Source organism: Monodelphis domestica, chromosome 2, assembly GCF_027887165.1.
Source record: "Monodelphis domestica isolate mMonDom1 chromosome 2, mMonDom1.pri, whole genome shotgun sequence".
NCBI classification, from domain to species: Eukaryota; Metazoa; Chordata; class Mammalia; order Didelphimorphia; family Didelphidae; genus Monodelphis; species Monodelphis domestica.
In genome coordinates, this window is record NC_077228.1 from 304216055 (window position 1) to 304229323 (window position 13269).

The 13269-nt window shown below is 33.5% G+C and overlaps 1 protein-coding gene across 2 annotated transcripts in view; it reads left to right on the top strand.

Moving 5' to 3' along the window:
* HCRTR2 (hypocretin receptor 2) overlaps positions 1 to 12629 on the top strand; it is a 158752-nt gene extending 146123 nt beyond the window's left edge. Inside the window, exons 6-8 of one of the 2 annotated variants that reach the window (XM_056818432.1) lie at positions 2320 to 2441; positions 7916 to 8141; positions 10195 to 12629. In XM_056818432.1, coding sequence (XP_056674410.1) covers positions 2320 to 2441; positions 7916 to 8141; positions 10195 to 10249 — 403 coding nt within the window. In that variant the 3' untranslated portion in view covers positions 10250 to 12629. Of the gene's footprint in view, positions 1 to 2319; positions 2442 to 7915; positions 9715 to 10194 lie in introns of those variants that run through there. The other variant, XM_056818433.1, reaches the window with a different exon arrangement.
* Positions 12630 to 13269: the final 640 nt, after the last annotated feature.

The following is a 13269-nucleotide window of genomic DNA, read 5'->3' on the forward strand; positions in this document are numbered from 1 at the left end:
AATTCTCTTGAGTCTTGTATTTGAACATAAAAATTTTCTGTCCCACTATAGTCTCTTAATCAGAAATGCTTGAAAGTCATCTATTTCAGTAAATATCAATGCTTTTCCTTGAAATATTATATTTTGTTTCACTGAGTAGGTTATTCTGGACTATAAACCTAGGTCTTTTGCCCCACAGAATACCACATTACAAGCCTTCCTAACTTTTCATTTAGAAGCTGCTATATCCTGTGTTATCCTGACTGTGGCACCATGATATTTGAATTTTTTTTTCTATCTGGCTATTGTAAAATTATTTCCTTGGCCTAGGAGCTCCAGAATTTAGCTATGATATTCCTGGGAGTCATTTTGTGGATCTTTTTCATTCAATTTCTATTTTACCCTTTGCTTGAAAGATATCAAAACAGTTTTTCTTAATAATTTTATCATAATTTTAAAAGAATCTAATAATTCTTAAACTATCTCTCCTTAATCTACCTTCTAGGTCAGTTGTTTCTCTTCTAATGAGATATGTTGCTTTTTGCTCTAGTTTTTTAATTTATTTTTTATTTTTGTTCATTGTTTCTTGATGTCTTATGGAATCATTTGCATCCAACTCTACATTTTAAGGGATTATTTCCATCTGTGAGCTTTTTTACCTCCTTTTCCTTTAGGCCAATTTTACTTCTTAAAGTCTTGTTTTCTTCAGCAAATTTTTATACATCTTTCCCCATTTTTGTGTTTTTTTTTTACCAAGCAGTTGATTTTTTTTATTATGATTCTCTTGAACCATTCTCATTTCTTTTCCAAATTTTTCCTCTACCTCTCTTATTTGATATATAAATTCTTGCGCTTCTTCAGGAATTTCTTCAAGGCCTCTCACAAATTCACATTTTTCTTTCAGGTTCTGCATGCATCTTTGTTGACACAGTTAAACTCTTCCGAGTCTGTGTTCTGAATTTCTCTGTCACAATAGTAACTTTCTCTTATCAAGTTATTTTTTATTGCTGCCTCATTTTTCAAGTTAAAGTTGGGCTGTGCTTTTGAGATAAAGGAGGTATCTCTCAAAATTTAGGGTTTCTGTGCTCATGTTTTCTAAGCTAATTTTGGAGACATGAAAATTTTCAGTTCTAAGGTGTTATGATCTAAGGAGATGTGTCATCACTGCTATCCTGACCTATTTTCTGTTCTATATGTGATCACTCTCAGCACCCTTTTGTTCTGGAACTGTGACCAGGGTCCTGGTCCCTGGCAACTACAAGAATTAGTGCGATATTGCTCCTCCTCACTTTGAGACTCAGACTCAGACCTTTGGCATTGACCCCATATGAGTAATGCTACAGAGTCCTGCACCTAGTGTCAGCAAATTGTTCCTAGTAATCTTTTGACTAGTTGTCTGGCCCACTTACTCTGTGGTTTGAAAACTCCAGTAGTCATCACCCTCTAGTCAATTATCCTCAAAGTCTGCATTGACTTGTCACAGTGCCTCCTGCATTTGATTGCATGTCACTCTCTTCCCATGGAGACAGGCTTTTCCTTTCAAAGTTCTAAGTTGTCTTGCACTGGGAAAGTGTTTCATTCTGTCATTTTCTTGCTTTGGAACTCCAGAATTCATTCTGAGGCATTATTTTAAAGTTGTTCTGAAGGGAATTTGGAAGAACTCAAGTGAGTCTCTGCCTTTACCCCACCATCTTAGTTTTGTCCCTTGTAATCTTATTAGAACACTTCTTGGGACACAGGAAAGGACAAAACTAGGATGGCTGTGAGTTCTTCCTTAATCTAAGTTGGGAGCACCTGTAGAACTTCACCTCTCCTATTCAAAGTAGTTATTAAACAAGAATCTGAGTACAAAGAATTCTATTTTAATTGAAATTGTGATAAAATATTTAGGAATGGAATTAATTAAGACAAATGTCAACATTTTTCTATTTGTTTCAAGCTGCCAATAATAGCATTTAATAAGTCAATTACTCCCTACTTTTGATTCACTACTAATAAAAATATATATAGTAATACCTAACATTTCTTTAGCAGTTTCCATGAGTCAGGTACTATGCTCAGGACTTTATAAATATTATCTCATTTGATCCTTGTAACAAATATGAGTGGTAGATACTATTATTCCCATTTTACAAATGATGAAACTGTAGGAGACAGATATTAAATGACATTCCCAGGGTCACTCCACCATTAGGTGCATTTGAAATTGGACATATACTAATTTCTTCTTGACTGCATTTTTAGCCTTCTGTCTACTATGCTACTTGGCTTCCCCTCCCACGTGAGAAAAAAAATTCCCTATCTAACAAAAGATTCTGTAACTTTTTTTTCTATTTCCAGGGTGTTTGGGATGTTTGCCTATACAGAAGACAGAGAGACTGTGTATGCCTGGTTTACATTCTCACACTGGCTTGTCTATGCCAACAGTGCTGCAAACCCAATTATTTATAACTTTCTCAGTGGTGAGTTTTCCATTGCTCCACCTATGAAATCTAAGTTCTCGCCAGCATGTAGCCTGTAATGAAAAGGAGGTTTTTGAGGCTGACTGAAATGCCAGACCAATCCAGTCGCCACACAATGAGATCAGTTCATCCTGGCTTCCCTTATCCTTTATTTCCTCTCTAGTGACAGAAAGTGCATATTCTATCCAAATTGAAATGCAGTAAATCCTCATATTTGTAGTTTTGGGGTTTTTTCTGTAAAAGTGGCAGGAAATACCAAATAATACAAATTGTGGGAAATCAATCAATGTATATGCTGTTTTGTATAATAGCTCACTATCACTAATCGCAATAGTTTAATAAATACTGATAAATAAAATTCTAATACATTTGAAACAAAAGGTCATAGAAACATGGTAATTTTCTTTGGAATGAAATATTATTTATAGAAATATATGATGCTTTTTACTTGAAAATAAAGCATCCAAGTGTTTTTGGTCCCTGGGAAAATATATACTCAGTCTTCAAAAATCTCACTGCACTCTTAAACTTAATTTTACTAAACTAAGCTTAGTAAAGAGGTTTGCATAAAGTATTTAGTGGTTACATTACTCATCTTCAATCACAGAGCCAGTGATTATCAGAGGTAAGATTTGAATTTAGGACTTCCTGACTCTAAGGACAACTTGTAGCCATTTTTTAAAAATACAGTGTGAATTATTTTATTTTTTTAAGTTTTTAAAACATTATTTTATTTGGTCATTTTCATACATTATTCATTGGAAACAGAAATCATTTTCTTTTCCTTCCGCCCCCAGGACCCCTCCCCTACCAGACACATGATTCCTCTGGGTATCACATGTGTCCTTGCTATGAACCCATTTCCTTGTTGTTGGTATTTGCATTAGAGTGTTCATTTAGAGTCTCTTCTCAGTCATATCCCCTCAACCTCTTTAGTCAAGCAGTTGCTTTTCCTCGGTGTTTTTACTCTCACAGTTTGTCCTCTGTTTGAGGATAGATTTTTTTTTCCCTCATAGATCCCTGCAGATTGTTCAGGGACATTGTAAAGACATTAATGGAGAAGTCCATTACCTTTGATTGTACCACAATGTATCAGTCTCTGTGTACAATGTTCTCCTGGTTCTGCTCCTCTCACTCTGCATCACTTCTTGGAGGTCGTTCCAGTCTCCATAGAATTCCTCCACTTTATTATTCCTTTTAGCATAATAGTATTCCTGTATGAATTATTTTAAACATGTTTGAAATTATGATTCAAGTTAGCAGGACAAAATAGCTCTCTATATAAAATAGATTTATTAAGCTATGCTTAAAACTGCAGTTAGGCTTTTGGGGACACCCTGTATAATTATCACAAGATCACTTTTAGCACATTTACATCCCTTTTGCACACTCGCAATATAATATTTTGTTTTGCTTTTATTTTTCTTGGCTACTAGTTCTATTGCATTATTTAGCTTGTACAATTTAAAGACAATGACAAACTTATACAAACACAATTCATAAAATGGAAATTATATATCCCCCAAGTATAACAGAATGATTTTTTATAAACATCCATTATTTATAATTAAAACAAGCTTAAAATTAAAGTTTATACATGTTAATTTGCATTGCCATTTTAAATAAATATTTAAATTAATTCACCAAGTTTTAAAATACCTATAACTGTCCTTGGAGACAGGAAGCATTGGATTCAAATCTTGCCCTTGTAATTACTGACTTTGGGATTGAAGACAAGAAATATAACCACTAAATTCTTTTGGCAAACCTCTAAGATTATAAATTGCAGAGAAGGTGCTAAACCACATAGGTAAAGGGAGTTCCTACATCTGAGAGTTTCTTATATCAATGAAATCACAGATATAGTATTTATGCACAGGTACTAATCAATCAAACAATCAATAAGCCAGATACTACACTATGTGAAGGGATTCTAAATTGGCAACACCATAATCCATGTCTTCAGCCTTACATTCTAATGGAAAGACATTAAAAGTAGGAAGGGAGACCCCAAAAGATTTAACCCTGATTGCCTAACCCTTAGCACTCTTTTACCTTATTGCCAATTCTAAGACAGAAGGCAAGGCTTAAAAAAAAAGTCTGGAAAAGGAGAAAGGGACTGCTAATGATGGGCTTTAAAAGCTAAATAAAGGAGGTTTTAATTGATACTAGAAGTAATAGGGAGCCACTACGGTTTACTAAGTAAGAGAATAATGTGGTTAGGCTGGAGCTTTAGGAAAATAAATTTCAGGTGCATGAAAGATGGAATGGATTGGAGAGAAACTTGAGACAGGAGGACCAATTGCCAGGCTATTTCAGGCCTTCAGGATTGCCACAATAAAAACTTTTACTAGTGGTTAGTCTGTGAATGAAAAGAAGGGAACCTATATAAGAGAGGATATGAAGATAGAAATTAAAACAAATTGGCAAAAGAGTGACTACAAGGGGCTGAATAAGAGTGAAGAGTTGAGGATGTCCCTTAAATTATGAGTCTGAGTCTCAGTCACAGTATTGCCTTCCCTAAATACACATAGACACACATATATGCACAAGACATACATACACGTACATATAGACAGATAGACAAACATGTATACACACATTTTACATACTAATCTACAATCATTGCTTGGAATTTGATGTCAGTAAATTGGTGAGATGAAGAAAATACAACCATATGTTTGGAGGGAAATCTTTCTTCTACAAAATGTTGATCAAAAATTTTCATATCTATATATAAAAAAGTCATTATTTATCTTGATAGGATCACAGATCCAAAGCCAGAAGAAACCTCTAAGGTTGATTGACCTAAGTCCATTATTTTACAGATAAATAAACTGAGTTCCATAAAGGTTAGGTGATTTACTCAAGATAACAAGGGAAGAAATCATTCATGGATTCAAAATTCCTTAAAACAATTACTTTGTGACAGACAAGTATACAAAGAAAAGACAATTACTACCCTCAGGAAGTCTATAATCTAATAGGGCAGACAACAGTTCAAACAATTACATACAAAAAAAATGTATAAAGGATAAATTGAAGGTAATCAACAAAAAAGAAAGGATATAGAATTAAGTAGGGAAGTGTAAAGAAAGACTTCCTGTAGAAAGTGAAGTTTTCTTTGGTGCTAGAAGTATGACAGGCAAGTCAGAAGTTAAAGATGAGAGAGAGCATTGAAAGAATGAGGGGCAACCAAGGAAAAGACTTGGAGAGAGGAGACAAGAGTGTCTTGTAGAAAGAACTGCAAAAAGGCTAGGGTCACTGGATTATAGAGTAAAGGTAAAGGGGTAGGTGTGAGAAGGCTGGAAAGAAGGAGCAGCTGGGTTGCTCAGTGGATGGACAGCCAGGTCTAGAGATGGGAGATCCTAGGATCAAATCTGGCCTCAGACACTTCCTAGCTGTGTGACTTTGGGCAATTCACTTGACCCCCATTGCCTAGCCCTTACCACTCTTCTGCCTTTGAACCAATATATAGTATTGACTCTAAGAAAGAAGATAATGGCTAAAAAAAATACTGGAAAGTTTTATAGTTGATGATGCAGGTAATAGGAAGACATTGGAGTTTATTGAGAGGAATGAGAGAGGTCAGATCTGAATGTTAGGAAGATCAGTTTAATAGTTAATTATTGGAGAATAGAATGGAGTTGCAAGACCCTTGTGGCAAAGAGACCAATCCATGGGCTATTTTAATAGTCTAGTTATAAGGGGATGAAGGCATGCACCAGGATGATGTGAGTGCAAAAAGAGAGAGGGGGAGTATATATGAGAGAAGCCATGGCAGTAAAATACCTAAGCCTTGGCATCAGGCTGGATATGAGGTTTAAGAGTAAATGATGGCACTTTGATTGTGAGAGTACATAATTGACTGGGAGAATGGTGTGACCCTTTGTGGTAACAGGGTAATCAGGAGGAGAGGAAAGTTTGGAGAGAAAGATGATAGATGAGTTCAGTTTTGAATTTATTGCATTAAGATGTCTAGAAGACATTCAATTCAATATGTACAATGGGGAGTTGGAGAAGTCAGACTGGAAGTCAACAGAAGTTAAGGCTGCAGAAGTGATAGATCAGAAGTGAGATCTAAACATAGTACTTCAGACTCAAGAAATCTATATTATTTACAATATATCACTATCTCATGATGTATGCTAAATAACCAAGGGAAGAATGAACAATTGATTTAAAAAATTAATTTATCTACTTAATTGATTTAGAATATTTTTCCATGGTTACATGATTCATGTTCTTTCCGTCCCCCTCCCATAGCCAATGAACAATTCACTGGGTTTTACATTTATCAAACAGTAGATTTTTAAAATAGATATCAATGACCCATGTCTTTTCTATCTTGCTTATCATTGCATCTGCACACACACACACACACACACACACACACACACACACATGGCAAACTGGGACAACTTGGTAAGCTGAAAAGAATACTGAGCTGGACTCTAGGAGGAAAGAGATCTCACCCAGACTCTGAAATTGTATAATTATAATGCCCTTGAACAAGTTATCCAACATCCCTGGGCTTTGGTTCATTTATTTGTAAAAGGGGGAGATCTGACAAGATAAGTTCTAAAGATTTTTTTCTAATTTTAACATTCTGTAATTGTATTATTTATCATGAAACATCAGCAGAATGACTTTTTCTATATTTCATCTTGTTATGCATTATGTAGGTAGAGTATATTTTATTTTCTATCAAGTTGGAAGACTGTACCTAAGTCCATGTTAGAGGAAAAGCATTTCAGAGAAATTAAGTCAAGAATGGAGGACACTGCAAAGTGAACTTATTGTCACTGAGGACTGTATTAGGGAAAAGCCAAGGTTGATATGGATTCTACAGTCAAATTAACTAACATTTTACATATTTAAACCAAAAAAAAAAAGAAAAAAAAACAAGAATTAATGTGTAGTTAGTACTTTGGCCAGCTTTATTTGGGAGTTGTATTTATAGTTTTGTCTTGTTCTTCATAATATTTAAGACTTTTTTTCTCTAATTTCTTGCTCATGAGATATCAGTTTTCTCATCCATCTTTAAAAATATTTCCATCAAATCCTTCTGCTTCTATTATACACATATATGTATATGTATATATGTATAATTAAGGAAAAATGTGTGTATTATAGTTGGTGTGCATGCATACACTGAACATGTGTGTGCATGTTTATGTTTGTGACTAGAAAGTAAGGAAATAATAAGGTCTATGTATGAAAATCAAACTCATTACTTTTTAGTCACACCTCATATATCTAAATGAAAAGAATAGATTCATAAATAAAAGGATACACATTTTTCAAGATTTTCCTAAATTCAATTTCCTTTTCCTGTTTTCATCATACTAACACAATGTTATACTTTAACCTTTATTTGGCTCAATTCAGCCACTTCTATTTACTGGATTCATGTTTTGTTGAAACATATTTGCACATAATTCCTTTTCCTTTCTTTCTGACTGGATTGCCAGGAAAATTTCGAGAGGAATTTAAAGCAGCATTTTCTTGTTGTTGCCTTGGAGTTAACCCTCGCCAGGATGAACGCCTTGCCCGGGGACGGACAAGCACAGAGAGCCGGAAATCCTTGACCACCCAATTCAGTAGCTTTGATAATGTTTCGAAACTTTCAGAACACGTTGTACTGACGAGCATAAGCACACTCCCAGCAGCAAATGGAGCTGGACCACTTCACAACTGGTAGAATATTTATTCCTACATCCAGGATAGATTAATAAAAAAGTCTATGTGCATTGAAATCTGATCATCCAAAGGTAAAGCAAGAGTATGGGCCCAATATAATGTACAACTTTCAACTCAGAGTTAACAAAGTTGATTCCTTATTATATTGCCAAATTTTAAAAGGTTATCTTCTTTTCAATGGTAATTACTACATTTGGAAACCTTTATTGAAAACATTAATCCCAACAATTGCTTTCAACTTGAGTTTTAGCTTAACAATATTTAAATGCAGAATAAATCAAGTGAATAATTTCTATATTTATCCATTCAATGTAAGTTGTCTAATTATTTTGATCTCTTACTTCCCAAAGCAAAGATCTTAAGTGATTTGTCTTTGTTCAGAGAGAAATGTTTTGCCCTTTTAACTGCCTCAGAGATGTGTAAGATTTAATGTTAAATTTGACACACAAGAAATGACACTTCCAAAGGAACATCAGAGAAAATAATATTTTATTAAAATGTGATATATAATTTTAATTACTGCTGCTATTGTATCAGGTTAAAAGACATGTTCAAGCCATGTAACCTTTTAGCATTCCCTCATCCCTATGTGACTCTAAACTATAGATGAAAAGCCCAACAGCTTTGGTGTAAAAAGTTTCCACATTAAGAATTGCCTTCACCAATGAAATCACAATTCACCCACCTTTCAACAACTTCCCCAGCATAGCAAAAAAAAAAAATGGAGTTCAACAGCTGATTTTCATTTTAAATAAAAATTGGATGCAATTTGTTTTCATTTGCCAATTCATTTCATCATTCATTTTATGAATGCATTGAGTTTTATAACTTCAGCTGTTTTTTAAAATTTCTCTTGGAATTCTCTTTGTATTTTACCAGTAAGAGTAAGGGATGATAGACTACAGAGCCTGGAATCTGAAATAATTAATAGTTTTTAATAAGTTCTTTAGTTTTTAAAGAACATCTTATATATTTAGGATAATTTGAAAAAAATCACAGTTCTCTAATATTGTATTTGGGAATAAGATATAATGATGATTCCATAATCAATATGTTCCTTTTAATGCCAGTTTTGTAGGAGTAATAATGTATTTTACAAAGAGAATGAGGAGTAGCTCACTGAATTTTAAATTAATCATTTATTGTAGAGTTTAAACTGTGCTATTTGTTATTCTCAGTCAATCAACAAACTTTTTATGAACCTATTCTGTTCCAGGTACTGTTATGGTTATTTGGTCATGAAACTATTAAAAAAATGAAACAATCCCTACCCTTTTGGAACCTACATTCTAATAGAAGAGTTTTGAAAAAAATATTTTGCAACTTTCATGCTTGGTGTAATATTTAATTTGAAAAACCAAACAGAAACAAAGTATGCTTCATAAAAGGGGGTACTTTCCTATGTAAGACAGAGGATTTGTAGTACTGAAGATTTTACTATTGTGGACACTTCTGATTTATTAATTTAATTGAAAACATTGAAAAAGTGGTGCTTCAATCCAAAATATAGCATATAGTCTTTTGATTGATGTTAATCTTAAAAATTAAAATTGCATTTTGCTTTCATTGATAATCAGTGTATTCTAACTCATTGGAAATGAAAAAAATGGCTGCTTATTCTTATTGTAATCAAATTCATTACTCAATATCAACCACATGATGATGTAAACCAATATATGCTTATATATATATATATACATATATATACATATATATTCATATACACCACACAGGCCTTCTATTGTGAATGTGCAAAGTAATTTCTTATTCATCTCTATAAATCTGTTTCCTGTTTCTACCATGTATTAAATGATAGCAAATTGAAATTTGAGCTTAATATATCTTAATGAAGCTCTCTTCATATATCTTTGTTTTATCTTCTAGTAATATTAATATATTTCAAAAACTACAGTATGATTCTTACTACTTACATATACAAAAGTAAGAATTAAGAGTAGAAGCAGGACCTAAAATTCTTTTGTCCCAAATGATAATACCATTCCAGTGACTTTTCAGTGACCTATATGAAACAAAGTCTTTTACTATACAGGTATCTACAACAAGAGCCACCACCTTCACTCCTGTCAACCTGGTCGGAATCCTGAGGGAAGACACTGGGATGTGAATCAATGTGCAATCTCAACTGTTTTATCATTTAAATCGATAGCCATTCTTCCAGAGACTGCCATATGATAAGTCCGATTTGGAAAAGTTTGGATCCAAAATCCCTGTGTGTTACTCTATGGGTAACCTGGGGGAAAAAAGATTTCTAGAGCTATCAACCTCAAATATTTCGCTATTTATGTTTACTGAGAATCCGAGTTTTGCTGAAAGAGACAGATTTTCAAAGGGCTGGCAGAGAGTTCATATGCAAGAAAATCTGGGAATAGAATTATATACCACAGTACAAAGCTCTCAACACTTGGATTAAGGAATTCTTCCAACATGACTGAATTTGGTATGATTACCATAACAGGACAAATGGTAAGGAAACAGGTGTCCAGAAACCCTGCCAATCCTATGGAACAAAATGGTCAACTACTTACCTCATTATGTGCTAAAGACACAAAATGAGAAGACTTATTAAAGAAAAGAATGTGTTGTCAATGTGTTGTACTTTATAACTGTACATCTTATTTCTCCTTGCTATATTTAAAAATATTGAAAGGAATTTGCCTTTGTATGGGTAACTGTAGTAGGTGAATTTTGCTCATTTTAGAATTCAATTGACACTCTCTTTCTAAGCTTCTTCCCAAACTGGGATTTAACTATTTTAATTCATTTATTCTTGGCAAAAAATGATTTCCTGTTTCTAAAGAACATGACTTTTAAAGTCTCCAAGGCTCAGAAGGCTTCTTCGACATTAAATTGCTCTTTAAAAAAATTTGATGAGCAAATTATAAAGCCATCACAGGCATATCAATTATATTTCACTCCCAATATATTTCAATATTTAAACTCTGGTAAGAAAATTAAGGAAAACACCATTTCAAAAGTATTGTTGAGGTATGTTAAAACCTTAAATGTCTAGGGCAGGGGAAATGAAAATAAAAATCTAAAGATGCTAATGAACCCAGTTTTCAGCTGACACTTCATATTAGTATGGTGATAAGAAAATTCACAAAACTCATTATAACTATGTTAAAATAGTGCTAGGCCCTGTTCAAATAGTAATGGACTCTTCTGATCAGTTTTCTGTATTTTGAAAAACTTTCACTTCAAGATGACATTTTTTTCTACCATTCACTTTTTCTTCTTTGCTATTACAGTTTCACTTTCAGATAACCGATTAGAGCCACTGCATTTAACACCAGCTAGTTTTCCGATAGTGATCCATGGAGAGTCAGAATAACACAAAGAAGACAAAGGGAAACACGGAAAAACAGTGGAATGTAAAATCTATGATTGACTAGCATTTTTGTTATTACATATATTTCTCACAGAAAAGATAGAACCAAAGCATGAAAAACAATAATAGTATCATAAACTCAAAGAGTCTTTTATCAAAAATAAATGGAGGAGTAGAATAGTCCCACCCTATTTCTATATCATTCCAAAAATACTTTCTCTCTTTATGCCTTAGAGTATCAGAGCTGCTTTTCAGTCAATCAATAAATAAACATTTCTTAAACACCTGTTATGTGCGAGGTATTAAAATGAGCCCTGGGAATACAAAAAGAGAGACATAAAGTATACTCTGCCCTCAGAGATCTCATGATATATGGGAAAGACAAGATGAAAACAAATATGTACAAATGACCTCTGTATAAGGAAGGGACTAGAACAAATAGGGGTTGGAAAGGCTTCCTGTAGAAGGTGGGATTTTAGCTGAGAATTAAAGGAAGCCAGGAAACATTACATGGAGATAAAGAGAGAGAGAGAGCATTCCAGGCATGGGGAGTAGCCATTGAAAATGCCAAGAGCAAAGACTGTTTTAATGCATGTTCATGGAATCATCAGGGGGCTAATGTCACTGGATTCAAGAGTATATTGTGAGAGGTTAAGTGTAAAACTGGAAAGCTGGATTATAAATGTCTTTGAATGTCAAGTATAGGATTTTGTATTTGATCCTGAAGGTGATATGCAGTCACTGGAGCTTATTGAATATAGGGAGAGAGGTGACATGATCAGGAAATTCATTTGGGTGACTTAACATAGTATAAATTGGAACAGGGAGAGACTTTAGGCTCTTAGACCCTCTAGCAGATTATTACAGTAGTTTAGGAGTGAAGGGATCAGTGGCAGTATCAGAGAAATTCATTTTTTGAGGGAGGTTGAAAAGATAAAATTGACAAACATTGGCAGCAAATTGAGTAGAGAGAGGGAAAGATAGTGGGGAGTTGAGGATGCTTCAGGGACTCTAGATTTGTAGGGTGAGGGATCAAGTGGATGGTGATGCCCTCTACAGTAATAGGGAAGTTCCGTTTTAAGCTATCAATGATGTATTGCTACATTTGTTATACCCTATATTTCACATCATCATGTTCTGGCACTAATGGAACAAAATTAATTTTTAAATTTTAGGTCCTTAGTCCTAACCTGAATAATTTCACAGACAAAAAAGTCATCCAAATCAATAGGATTATAATTCAAATAGCTCTTAATAGTTACATATATATATATATAATTTAAAAATAAAAAATAGATTGAGATTATCTATAATCATATCTCCTCATCTCCACGTAGTGTAAAAATTATTATTGTTGTTGATTATATTATAGGAATATTCATAATTAGAGTGAAATCTGAGTAACAGAAGAGAGAATGTCAGTGCCTCAAGCAAAGTATTTAGGGATTACAGTCTTTCCCCTTCCCCCTTTTCTGTAACATTTTTATAGAACAGTGACAGTGCAGATGTCATAGGTTTGGGTTTCTTGTGTTGTTTATTCTTTTTTCAAAAGTTATGACAATGAATAAGTAAAGATAAATACTTCAAGTTACAAATGACTAGTAATCAAATATAAAAATTATGTAAACTGCAAATATATAAGATTTAATTCAATAAAATTATATTTGCTACAAAGCTAGAAGACAGGCAAAATAAAATCAAGTGCTTTGTTTTCATTTAATTAGTTGCATGTAGTTTTCACCAGAGACATGAATTCAATTGGTAAAAATGGCTTTT